Source organism: Mytilus trossulus, chromosome 7 (assembly GCF_036588685.1).
Source record: "Mytilus trossulus isolate FHL-02 chromosome 7, PNRI_Mtr1.1.1.hap1, whole genome shotgun sequence".
NCBI lineage: Eukaryota > Metazoa > Mollusca > Bivalvia > Mytilida > Mytilidae > Mytilus > Mytilus trossulus.
The window spans coordinates 47,621,506-47,636,193 of NC_086379.1; the positions used below are offsets into that span (position 1 = coordinate 47,621,506).

Genomic DNA, 14,688 nt, shown 5'->3' on the forward strand with positions numbered 1-14,688 from the left:
GTCTCATTATGTATATCTTTTATATTCATTTGATAAAATTTACTGTTTGCAATAGCATAAATTGTTCTAAATAATAAGGATGTTCTTATCCCAAGCACATATACATAGCCGTATTTGATACAACCTTTTTCAACTTTTAATCTTCAGTGCTGTACAACTTTGTACTTTTTTCACTTTCGATCTTTTATATCTGGAGGTCACTGTTAATTCTTGTGTGGACGAGGCGCGTTTTTGCGTATTGAATTTTAAACCTGATGCCTGTTATATATTGATCATGTGTTTCTTTGTGTAATACGTTATCCTATTTATTTGTATTGTAGTCCTGTAATATCATGTTGTCATTTCAATGTTATATTTAACATTGCCATTAAAGTGCGAGGTTTGGCATGCCACAAAACCAGGTTCAAACCACAATTTTTATCTTTAAAAATTTCCTGTACCAAGTCAGGAAAATGGCCATTGGTATATCATAGTTCGTGTGTAACATTTTAACGTTGTGTTTCCGTTGTGTCGTTTGTTTTTTCTTATATTTGAGTGTGAATTCACATTACTAAAAGACATGTCATGGTACTTTTCTATCCTAAATTCATGTATTTGGTTTTGATGTTATATTTGTTATTCTCATCGGATTTTGTGTAATACTTAGTCTGTTGCTGTGTGTGTTACATTTTAATGTTGTGTCGTTGATCTCCTCTTATATTTATAGTAATTTGTTTTCCTCAGTTTTAGATTGTTATCCCAATTTTGTTGATTGTCCATAGATTTACGAGTTTTGAACAGCGGTATACTACTGTTGCCTTTATCTCTAGCTAACATGGCTCGAAACATGAATCAATACTTCCATCATGCGAACTTTGATTTGACCTTATATAAAAGAGGGACGAAAAATACCAAAGGGACAGTCAAACTCATAAATCTAAAACAAACTGACAACGCCATGGCTAAAAATGAAAAAGACAAACAAAAAAACAATAGTACACATGACACAACATAGAAAACTAAAGAATAAACAACACGAACCCCACCAAAAACTAGGGGTGATCTCAGGTGCTCCGGAAGGGTAAGCAGATCCTGCTCCACATGTGGCACCCGTCGTGTTGCTTATGTGATTACAAATACGGTAAATAGTCTAACTCGGTAGGTCACATTCATGAAAGGGAAGAGGATTGTAATTACGACGTAAGGAACATATCCGATATCATTTATGAAACGGTTATTCCATAACGGGCAACCAACTCGTGATGGCGTCCGTAAAATTTACGAAGGGATGATTTCAACTTCACCATTTGGAACTCTTGGTTTAATAGCTCCCTTGTGAGCAGTAACCCTCTATCAAGAAAATCATGATAGGAAATGCAAGCACGGGAATATCGTATCAATTGGGAGATATATACCCCGTATGCAGGTGCTGATGGAATGTTGCTTAGAAATGGAAAGTTCACAATTGGAAAGCTGAAATCATCTCTTTTGTCGTAAAGTTTTGTTTTCAACCGACCCTCATTGTCAATTTCTAGATGTAAGTCAAGATATGAAGCCGACTTAACTGTATCTGTAGTATCCTTAATCTCAAATTCGATGGGATAGATGCGTTCCACATAGTCACCAAATTTTGAATTTGTATATAGGTGATATATGTTGATTTTGAAACCTTATGCTGAACATATTGGAAAAAGCCCTTATATTGATGTTGAATTAACAGATAAAATTCTTTGAAACTACAACCATGACAAATGTAATGCGTTATCATGAAACCCATTTTTGTCACCGATCTAAAGGACACAAATAATCGTCAATCGCTTATCTAAAAAGAGTTATCTTGCTTGTAAATTATATTTTAAAATTACATTGTTAACGACTTTCAAAAATACAATATTTCTCATAGAATACTTTGGAAAACAACCAAAACAGCAAAACAATAGTTTTGGTCTGGATAGATAAGAAATGACCATCCAGAGGTTCATTAAAATGCTGTTATTTTAATTTGTAAATTAGTACCCCTTAAATATAAAAGGAAATGACACTTTTACTATTAGTTCTTCTTTTCCGATATAGGTGTATTCAGTTTGAGGCGTATACCCTTTATTTGTTTTAATTAAGTTTTGTCTACACATTTTCTTTTAACCTTGATATTATTTCAAATCATATCTCCACTTTTCACAATTACATTATTAGTACTTTCTTTATATGATTATGAAATGCCTTTGTTATAAAAGAAATTATTCTCTCTTTTTTAAGGCCTACCAGCTTCTGAGCAGAATGCTGTGCTAGATAAATTCAGAAATGGTGACCACCTGTGCGTTGTTGCAACATCAGTTGCTTCTGAGGGATTGGATATTCCATTATGTAATTTGATGATACGTTACAGATTTAGAGCTAATGAAATAAGCAGCCTGCAAATGCGAGGTGAATATATGAATATTGTAGCTAGAACGAGGGGGAAACTGCTGGTGCAATTTTTTCAAGTAGTAACAAAAAAAAAATTAAAAATAGTATCAAGGCATGCATGAATGGCGAACACAACTTAAAAGAGACTATATGATTCTATGAAGGAAAACACTGAATGTGATTGTCTGCAATTTTGTGATATGAATATGGTCATCAATCTTGAAGGTAGACAGATATAAATAGATAAAAACTTGAAATAATTAAGACTTAAAGTTATTTATAATTTGTATCCAAAAACAATTACATACTATGTTCCTTGAATAAATGTTATTAAAGAATTTTTCAAAGATGTATTAAATAACTTATTCAAGTAATATTTTTGTGATTGTTTTTAAAGTAACTCCTCTTAAATCTAACAAATTCTTCATTTTATGATATAAAATGCTTTAAAAATTCATGAAAACTACATTAAGTCCATGCTTCTATTGAAATTTAAAATAACTCTTTTGAGTTATTTTATAATTTTTTTAAACAAAAATTACCTATATAAGTAACTTGTTTAAGTAATGCCCCTAACTGGTCATTCGATATGATTTCCTATGAGACAACATTTCATCAGCGTTTAAATAATTCAGGTTGTTTTGCATTGTAAACTATTTCATAAGAAAAACTAGTATATACGATTTTTGGAAACATCTTTCTACTTAATTCTTGTAAAATGAATAAATTTATACAAAAAAAGTAAAGACATGACTCCAATCTTATCATTTTAACGGAGCTGTTGACAAAGGCAAATAATCATCATCAATCTTGAAGGTAGACAGATATAAATAGATAAAAACTTATGAAATAATTAAGACTTAAAGTTATTTATAATTTGTATCCAAAAACAATTACATACTATGTTCCTTGAATAAATGTTATTAAAGAATTTTTCAAAGATGTATTAAATAACTTATTCAAGTAATATTTTTGTGATTGTTTTTAAGGTAACTCCTCTTAAATCTAACAAATTCTTCATTTTATGATATAAAATGCTTTAAAAATTCATGAAAACTACATTAAGTCCATGCTTCTATTGAAATTTAAAATAACTCTTTTGAGTTATTTTATAATTTTTTTAAACAAAAATTACCTATATAAGTAACTTGTTTAAGTAATGCCCCTAACTGGTCATTCGATATGATTTCCTATGAGACACATTTCATCAGCGTTTAAATAATTCAGGTTGTTTTGCATTGTAAACTATTTCATAAGAAAAACTAGTATATACGATTTTTGGAAACATCTTTCTACTTAATTCTTGTAAAATGAATAAATTTATACAAAAAAAGTAAAGGCATGACTCCAATCTTATCATTTTAACGGAGCTGTTGACAAAGGCAAATAATCATCGACGTAACTAGTATTACTTATTATTATACCTTGCATATATTTCAAATAATTCTATTGGACGAAACGTGATCACGTGAAATGAAATAATTCAGTTAATTTTCATTCAATTGCAAAGAAGGACGAATAACCCTAAAAACTTACACCAGCGGTGAATAACCCTATTATTTTGAGTTTGTTTATTTGTACTTGAGTTACCTCACATGAAAATGACGTCACAGACATAAATAAACTGATGTCAGCGTTCACGATACACTAGGAGCCCATCGAGAGACGAGGAAATATGGCATTAGACATAAATAGAGCTGAGAGTGCCAGCAGCCGATGATATCTCTAAAAAACCGGTCCTTTTCAGGGCCATCAATAGTTTACAAAAAGATTCTACTTTCGAGAAAAACGAACACAAATCATGTATTTTCAAACTACAGTCTGTGTGTTATGTTAAAGATAGACTAATAAGTGTTCGAAATGCCCTTCCACTGTTAGTTCGGTATAATAAATCAATTGTGGCCCCTTAGAATCGACGAATATCCAAAATTGTCAACCCTCAAAAGTTATTTCACTTCGGGCAAAATAACCTTCTCGTGTTGACAATTTTGGATATTCACCTCTTCAACAGGCCTTAATTGTATATTATCCAATCATAACGAGTCTTATTAATATTCAAAATCCTTATTAGATGTGTTGATGTACATGTAAGAGCATCATATCATTTTGGAAAGATTTCAAACTTTTGTTTTTTGTAATTACATTTTTAGATCACCTGGCCTAAAAGGCTAAGAGAGCTTTTCTCATCAATTGACGTCCGTCGTCGTCGTCGTCGTCGTCGTCGTCGTCGTCTGTCGTCGTTAACAATTTTTCAAACATCTTCTCCTCTGAAACTACTGAATGGATTTGAATGAAACTTAGCATGATTGTTCCTTAGATTATACTGCACAAAGTGTGTGCTTCGATTTTTGATCCATCAAAAAACATGGCCGCCGTTACATTAAATAGAACATAGGGGTCAAATGCAGTTTTTGGCTTATATCTCAAAAACGAAAGCATTTAGACCAAATCTGACATGGGGGTAAAAATGTTAATTAGGTCAAGATCTATCAGCCCTGAAATTTTCAGATGAATCAAACAAACCATTGTTGGGTTGCTGCCACTTAATTGGTAATTTTAAGGAAATTTTGCAGTTTTTAGTCATTATCTTGAATATTATTATAGATAAAGATAAACTGTTAACAGCAAAAATGATCAGCAAAGTAAGATCTACAAATAAGTGAATATGACCAAAATTGTCAATTGACCCCTTAAGGGGTTGTTGTCCTTTAATGACAATTTTTTCACAATTTGTTCATCATATTTGCAAACTTTAAAAATCTTCTCCTCTGAAACTAATGAATGGATTTGAATGAAACTTAGCATGATTTTTCCTTAGATTATCCTGCACAAAGTGTGTGCTTCGATTTTTGATCCATCAAAAAACATGGCCGCCGTTACCTAAAATAGAACATAGGGGTCAAATGCAGTTTTTGGCTTAAATCTCAAAAACGAAAGCATTTAGAGCAAATCTGACACGGGGTAAAAATGTTCATTAGGTCAAGATCTATCAGCCCTGAAATTTTCAGATGAATCAAACAACCCATTGTTGGGTTGCTGCTACTTCATTGGTAATTTTAAGGAAATTTTGCAGTTTTTTGTCATTATCTTGAATATTATTATAGATAGAGATAAACTGTAAATAGCAAAAATGATCAGCAAAGTAAGATCTACAAATAAGTTAATATGACCAAAATTTTCAATTGACCCCTTAAGGGGTTATTGTCCTTTAATGACAATTTTTTCACAATTTGTTCATCATATTTGCTAACTTTAAAAAATCTTTATCACTAAAACTACTCAACCAAATTCAACCAAACTTCAACTGAATGATCAGTAGGGTGTATAAAATAAAGTTTGTGCTTTATTTTCTATTTTTATTTGACCAAAATTGTCAATTGACCCCATAAGGAGTTATTGACCTTTAAAGACGTTTTTCACAATTTGTTCATCATGTTGACTTACTTTAAAAAATCTTCTCCTTTGAAACTGCTGTATCAATTTCAGCCAAACTTAGGCTAAATGAGTTTCAGAGTATCTAGTATAAATTTTATATTTCATTTCCTTGTATGTCAAGAAACATAGCTCCTATGGCTAAAATAGAACATAGGAGAAAATGATTTTTTTTTTGCTTTTGAAGAAAATAGGACGATTCAAAGAACATTTAAATGAATTGAAAAGCCAAAATAATCATTGATGAGAGATTTAACCAAAAAATTAAGGTGAGCGATTCAGGCTCTTGAGAGCCTCTTGTTTAAGGTAGAATGGAAGACTTGTTTGCGTTTTCCCTCTCGGAATGTTGCAGAAAGCCCTTAAAGATATGTTGACTAAGTATCATTTGATATACAACAAAAGTGAATAAACCTGATTTTCAAACATTAAACAAAAAAACCATTGTCGTAAAATATTTAAAATTTTAAGAAAAATCAAGGGCAGTAAATAATACTGAACTTGATATGTCATTTTTTATTTTTTTTTTCTATTTTCTAAGAAAAGAAAGGCCCGTTACTCCCTACTTTATATTCATATTTTTTGTTTAAGAAGTTTGAATGAAAAGCGATTTTCTCATCGAACTTAATCCAATTATATCGTTCAATGTTTCCTCATCAAGGACAAGTAAGGGCTCATATATTCATGTATAAACCAATATTTAAAAAGGGAAAGATTGTGTTAATTTCAAAACAAATAATATGGTCAATTACACCCATTTATTTCATTGTAATTTGAAAGATCATGCGCTTAAAAGTATTTTACAGGAGTTTAAGAAAAATCTATCGTACAACATGTGCTTGTCCCAGTACCTTAAATAAGCTTATCTATAATTAATTTGAACAAATATATATATGATAAAATTTAAACGTTAATGTTATAGGGAGAGTTCGTCGAAGTAGACAAGGAAAAGAAGTCCATGTTGGCACGTTTGGAGAATTTGAAACAGAAGAGAAAAACATCGAGAGACAGTACTTAATGACGAAAGCAATTAAAGATGTCTGTGAACTTGATATTGATATAGCTTATGCCGAAAAAGATGTTTATCAAATGGAAGAGATGGAAAGAAACTCTAAAATTTTGAAGAAAAAACAACGGCGACAAGCTTTATTTAGAGTCCATTGCAAATACTGTGGAGTTGTAATATCACATGGAACTTTTATGCGACACATTGATGAGAAATTCTTCCTCGTTTGTGATAAAGGAGTACTTCGACGAGTTGAGCAGAGAGAATTGCCAAAAAAGAAAATGAGAATAATTGACGGTTGTCATAAGCGTTTTAAGGCATTTGGTCTTGAATGCGGGCATGACTGGGGATCCATTTTTATTTATAAAGAGTGTGAATTTCTTGTTTTGTCACAAGAAGGCACTAAAGTGTTTGACATTGGAAATGATAAATTCACAGATTGTCGGAAATGGAATGACTTACCGTTTACAATCAATGAGATGACTGATGAAGACATTGAATTGTATAAATCACAACTATAACTCTATTGGAAAACTAGAAATTCATACTAGTGTCTCATGAATTCAATTTAAATCTCGTTCGCATTTTGTTTTTTTAAAGGAAATAAATTATTAGAATAAGTTTAACCACTGACTTGTTAAATCTTAATATCATACAACGTCATTTAGAAGACGACAACAATCTAGTGTACACTAATCGGTCACTGTACGAGTAACTTTGAACACAAAACATTTTTCACATTGTAGGAAATTCTGTCTTTAAGGCTTTTTTTTAGTGAATTGACCTACTTGATATCATGATTGCCATCGGTTAACGCGACTATAAAAATGATAGATGTATGAAAATTTAAAATATTGTTTTAAAATTAATAGTTGTTTAAAGCTCGTCTTTAAGTAACTTAAGAACATCCATAACATATATATGGTTAGAAATGACTTGCCACTTGTGATGAATGTGCCTATCGTCAGTCTAGTACATGTAATTAGTACTTTTGTGATGACATGGAATATCATTCGTTCCATGAGATTATTTCTTAAAATTTAGATGACTGATTTTATTCAAATTAGGTAAAGCCTAACGGGTTAGATAAGACGTGTAAGAGTTAATTCCGACGCTGTTATTGTGCGAGTGAATAAATATTATGACTTTGAATAATTATTTGATATGATTCATCTGCATGTTGTTATATGACTAATAAGACGGATGTCACATATACACCAAGGTCTGCTAACTCTTTCGGAGCATCTGAGATCAAAACCGGTTTTAGATGGATTCATTTTACGCAGTCTTAAGTTTTCTTATTATATTATGTGTATTGGTCTTTGTGTGTTATAGATTAAACAGAGAATATGGGGTATCTATCCTTGACACATACATTGTAATCAGTTCATTCTCAGCAAAAATATAACAAAAGAAAACGAACAGCTCTTCTATTCCTTAATTATTTTTATATCATTGCATTTACAGTTTATTTCTATATTGTGAGTTGAATATCCCTTTGGTATATTTTTCCTCTCGTTAACTGTTTATAAAACGTAGAAAATTTAATGTTTGCAGCACTTAGATTTGAAACCCCAGAAAAAAGTCTGTATTTGACAAAATTATCTCTCGATTTTTTTTTGTGTATTTAAATGCTCACAATTTTGTATTTTATCTGTCGTTCAATCCGTTTTAAGTCTGCAGTAAACGAAATGCGTGTCTGCTGTACTTGGAATAATAAGCCTGATATCTTTGAAGAGTTCTAACAATCACTGGATAGCTATACATTATATATGACACTACTAGTGAAACTTTCGTCCAAAAGTGTCTTTACAAGTCAAGTAGTCAGCACTATTATCTTGAAATGAAATTTCGTTAATATGATATTTTTTTGTTCATAAACTGTTTAAAACACAAAGCGTTTCACACACACACACACCAACACAAACACACATAAATAGAATGCATAAGCTGTTTTACTTCCGCTGCAATTCGCGGTTATTAATGCTTTTCAACTTCATATTAAAAAAAAAGCATGCCAACTGTGAAACGCGCGTATGGTGTTCTTCCGTTTGCAAAGACAATATCTATTATTTGTATTTACCAAGTGACTAATCTGTCATTTATAAATGAAATCAATAAATAACGGGATTTTAATTACCTTGCCAGCGTCAATGCATATATTAATTTTGACAGTGCTATGTGATTTCACTCATTTCAATTGGAAGTTAACTCCCCTGCTTTTTTTTTTAGAATCTTCCAGCAACTGCAATTTTGTTTTCATTATTTTAACCTCACAATAAGATATATAGTGCCGCAGAAATTGTTTTGTCAAATCTTTTCTCTTCTGACCACTTTAAAAATAATCTATTTTCTTCAAATCGAAACGTGTTATTTTCCTTGTCAAGTTGCATGATTTAGATAAGAAGTCTTTTAAGCAATATTTAATATAAAAGACAGAAACATGTTTGCATCATCATCTACTTTCTTTATCCTTAGAGTAGTAAAAAGTAAAAACACAAAAATACTGAACTCCGAGGAAAATTCAAAAAGGAAAATCAAAAATCAAAAGGCAAAATCATATGGAAAGCCACATGGGACCCCCGACTCCGTGCAAGTTTCACAGTGTAATAATACAGTACTTGCACGGCCGGGTAAGATTACCGAATCCCGTGAATGTTTTTACCGACTCCGCGAAAGTTTTAGACCGACTCCGTGAAAGTTGGTGACCGATTCCGCGAATGTTTTTTACCGACTCCGTAATAGTTATGGACCGAATCCGTGAAAGTTGTTAACCGATTTAGCGTTTTGGAGCGACTCCGTGAAAGTTGTTGACCGATTCCGGGAATGTTTTATTCCGACTCCCTGAAACTTATGAACCGGTTCCGTGAAAGTTCTTGATCGACTTCGCGAAAAATGTGAACTGACTATTAAAAATTATGTAAATTCCTTTTTCTGTTATAGTATAGGTATAGAACCACTAATTCAGGCCTGCTCGAAAAGAGTATACAAGAAAGTTGTACATATTTTAAACTTAATAGTTCCTACGCATAGCTTTATCTTTGTCAATAGAGGGCATATTTTGGGTAGTTTTTGGTATCTAACTTGGGGAATTGAGAACACTGAAGATACCTTAATTGTTAAAAGATTTATTTGAATAATTAATAAGTATATGAAATTTTGATAGGAGGACATATTTGGTGAGATGTTCCTGTTGTTGTTCTATAATGTCTGAATGGATTTTATAAACATTCGATACATGCCAAATTGAACATTTGATATTAATTTTACAGCACAAAGATCGTGAAAAAAAATATGTCGACTCTGTGATAGTTAATAAAGATATGATGCAAGAATACAGCCGGCTCTGGTTATTTTATAAACTACATTTGAAATCTTAATAGTTCTTTTTTTAAATGATTAAAGCGCCAGCTATAAACAAAAGGAGAATAGAGGAGTGCTAAAAAATAAAACGAATAATGGGATGGTAATTCATTAAGAATAAGAAAGAAAAATGAAAAAAAGTCCTTAAAATTAAAGAATACAAGCCTTATCCAAGCACGTATGAACATTTCATTTTGTTCATGTTGTTGTGAACATAACTTTCTTGCTATATCCTTTCCGTGTCGTGTTTTGAGGTCTAATGGTTGTTTCCCAGTCGTCTTTTGGTTCTGCATAGTTGTTTGACAAAAAGTCGAAAATATCGTTATTCACCAGTCGAATATAAGAACCGTTTAAGAGTTTGGTGCTACGTTTCACTCATTGCCTGGGTTTATTCCATTTCAATTTTACTCTACGTGCAGTATATGTATATGTTCCGGACCATATGAGTATTTGGACCATACGCGTATGGTCATGACCATATGGGTATATACTCATATGGTCCGACCATACGCGTATGGTCCGACCGTACGCGTATGGTCGGGGTGATTAACAGGTTTACTTCTAGTTGTCGCGTCATTAAAATGACACTATCAAAGGTAATTTTATTATAGATCTATAAAAAAAAAAATATAACAAGATTAACAAAATGAAATAAGCAGTTTCACACAGTAAATTTTATCACTAGTCAAAACTACAGTAAAAACATTTTTTTTTCATTTCTCGATATGTTATTACGAGTGAATGGCAAAACGTCAACCTGGGAAGATGACTTCCAAAAATATCTTAATGAACTCTGATACACAAGAAATCAATTATTTCACTATAAACTGACAAAAAAGTCGACAGGATAAAGAGTCTAATAATTTGCTTACTTTTGAAACTTTATATAATTAGCATGTATTTAGCAGTGCAATATTCCGAATTTTTATACTAATACGTGTTTGGTTGTTAAAAATGAATGATGTAACCGGCAAGGACCCGAGTTTAATTTTCTAAGTTGTCTGGTGATATGATGCACTTCAGCCTTGTTACGATATTGGAGATCTAGAGCTTTTTAAAAAACATCGTAGACAAATTGGAATGACCAAGGACCCAAGAAAAGCTATGGTACCGTATGGAAGTAAATGTCACCCTACGCATACAAGCAAGAATACCATTAGCGATGAAAAATAGCTTTGGCATAACTATTTAATGCTATTTGAATTGTAAATAATACAATTGCATGTAGAAATCATTGTTTTATATAAAGTTTTCTAATGCATATATTATTGAAAAACAAATACCTATATGGTCCAAATACTCATATGGTCCCGCCCGTTAATAACCAAAACGAGTATCATACTCATATGGTTAGACCATACGCGTACGGTCATATATTCATATGGTCCGGAACATATATATATATATATTTATATTAGACATAACCATTATTTTGTACCAGAAGTCGTTTTTCCAAGAGAAGATGTTTTGGATTATCTCCCGTTTCCCAGATATAATATTTTCGTACTGAGTGCGGTGATAGGTATTTCTTATAAGCATACATTTGTAAAGTTCTGTTTACCTTTGATTTTTTATATATATATATCAAAACGGTTGTGGCAATCCTTATGCTTATGGAGTAATAACCAATGATTCACTACCAATATAGCCAGTATCAAGAAAGTTTGCGTATTTATATATGCATTGTTGTTTTTTTTTTTGCTTGACCAGCCAATGGCCCCTTTACAAATAACCTTGTCATTATCCTTCGTGTTGAGTTTTACACAGTCACAAGGTTGACACTTTTATTAAACAAATTGTGTCTTACTGTTGCTATGAATTGAAGAACAACAATAAAAGCGCTGTTCTTTTTTTTTTTTTTTCGGTTGCTTTTTTTTTCTTCTTTTCTCTCTCGCTACTGTGCCATGGACGCCGGTACTACGTATATCTTTACTAGTATATTATTAAACTCAATATGTATGGGTCAATGGGACAGTAACCCAGAGACAAACATAACAAACAGATTATGTGCGTATTTTGTTGGTTATCAATGGAGATGTGCGAGACAGCGACCCATCGACACAAATATGCCACGTCCTCAGCTGTGAAGCAGATTTAAATAACCAATTTCCACATTGTTACTAAACCTTTAGACGGAGCCATATTGCCTTATAGGTCAATAAAGTCTTAGGTGCATGATTTGTTTTATTACTTTTTATTGGCTTTTGCGGAACTAAATATCATTAACTGCGAGAACTAGGTCTCTAAGATCTGTATTTTATGTCTTTTTGTTTGAATATGTACCACATCTTCCTATATCTACTTGTCACGTACGATCTGTGTTTTTGCTTTGTATCGACTGATGAGTCGAGCACTTTTCAACTGATTTTTATTGTGTTCATAATTTGTACTGTTACACCACTGTCCCAAATTATGTGAGGGTCGGTGCTTTAAAACTGGTTTAACCTGCGACATTCTGTTTGTGGTCCCAAATCATTTCCGTTGAATTGTTTTGACATGTCATTGCGAAACCTTATTTTATTATAACTAACTATGCAGTATAGGTTTTGCTAATTGTCGAAAGTCATACGATATGTGTCGGGAGAGTTGTCTCATTGACAATCATATCTTCATATTTTTTAATTGATATAAAAAAATATGATTATCATGTGTGATGCTTAGCTTGCACACGTTTATGTGGGTATTTTTAAAAGTGTGTATAAAACTATTCTAAGGTGCTAGTAACATCATGAGAATAAAAATAAAAGGGACAATACTGCATGAACTATTATAGTTTTATGTGGTTTTTTATAAATATCCAAACAAACATGTGTCAACTTTGAATCAATAAAAAAATAAGAAGTTGATGTTTTTTTAAAGTTTTTCAACCTGCTTGAAATTTTACCTATTTATCTATATCGAGGGGGCATTTGTGCAAATCCAATACAAATAAGTTGAATGTTATAGCTATACAATACAAGTTTATATAGATTTTATATACTAGTTTTTCCTGTTTGTGCTTGTGTAAAACTGATAGACGAAATTCTGTTTCGAAAAATATTGTTTGTTTTTCCCGTCGTATATATGCATAAACTATTTCCAAGTGGAAGTACACCAACAACCAATCAAAGTACACCAACAACCAATCAACCATATCAAACTAATTAATCGATAAATAAAACTTTAACATCTGTAACTGTTACAAATGTTGAGGTAAAATGTGTTAAAGGTTCCTGTCTGGTGAATGTTATCTCAGTGTAGTGTCATCAGACTATAGATTCAATAATAAAGTTTGATCACGGAACCGTGCATTTCATTAATAAATAAATTAATTAATAGTAAACAAATACAGTGTAAATAAAATATTTTTATTATGAATATTACACTTAAAAAATGAAAGTGTATTTTATGTACTAAATATACAAAACACATGAAATTGTTTGGCCTTGGTCCGGAAAATCACTCAACTATCTGAAGAATAATTTAGCAACGGGACTTTGTCAGAAAGCGATTCTTTCGTGAAAAGTACACCGGCTGACAAGCCACAAACCTCACCTTGAAGAACAAAGTTTAGAAAAGAATGTCAAAGCGAAGCTTCGTCTGACGACCCATATGTGGCAATGGACCAGCCCGTGCGTGAATGTTTTAAGGTGAGTTGAGGTTGGAGATGTTAAATGAAAAATGCTTGGAAAATGAACAAAAATTATGAATGATAGATAAGTGCATTACTTATAGCTAATAATAATAGCCTATCATCTTTGCAGGTCATTTTATAAAAAAAACGTTAACTGCTACTAAATGCTGAAAGTTAGAAACATTGTGAATATAAAAAAGAAAATGTGGTATGATTGCCAATGAGACAACTATCCAAAAGAGACCAAATGACATAGAAATAAACAACTATAAGTCTCCTAACGGCCTTCAGCAATGAGCAAAGCCGATACCACATAGTCAGCCATAAAATGACATTGTAAAACAATTTAAACAGGAAAACTAATTTATTTACCAAAAATGGACAAAATTAAATATGTAAAATGACTTGGGATAAGCACATACATGAAATTTGCAAATCTACGCTAATAATGACAATACTAAAATATAATCAATCTATTAATACACAAATATTACAAGGTTAGACATATTACAAAGGTATAGTACACCTATATTTCTCACAATATGCGTCTTTTTTAAGTATCTGTAGATAAATGCGATTTTCAACAGCGCCAATGCATGTAAAACAAATGATCCTTTATTGAGCAAGCTCACATACCAACCTGGCAAATTACATTTTTGCTCATTTTTACAAGTACAGTAGGTGAAAAAATAAAATTCACAAAAACATCTATGAATAGTTATTAGTTATGCATTTTAAGAAAAAAAAATGTTTATTCATTATTTTTTTTATTATATATTAAATCGAATTCTATTATGATGAGAAATCTCGTAATTATAGCTTAAGATATACATGTAACCTACATGCATTTAAGAGCAAATATCTAAGAATCAACTGTATCATTTTTCCTTAT

The 14,688-nt window shown here is 31.6% G+C and overlaps 1 protein-coding gene across 1 annotated transcript in view; it reads left to right on the forward strand.

The window, feature by feature from the left end:
* LOC134726462 (antiviral innate immune response receptor RIG-I-like) overlaps positions 1 to 7,341 on the forward strand; it is a 37,662-nt gene extending 30,321 nt beyond the window's left edge. Inside the window, exons 13-14 of the mRNA XM_063590868.1 lie at positions 2,236 to 2,403; positions 6,737 to 7,341. Coding sequence (XP_063446938.1) covers positions 2,236 to 2,403; positions 6,737 to 7,341 — 773 coding nt within the window. The remainder of the gene's footprint in view (positions 1 to 2,235; positions 2,404 to 6,736) is intronic.
* Positions 7,342 to 14,688: the final 7,347 nt, after the last annotated feature.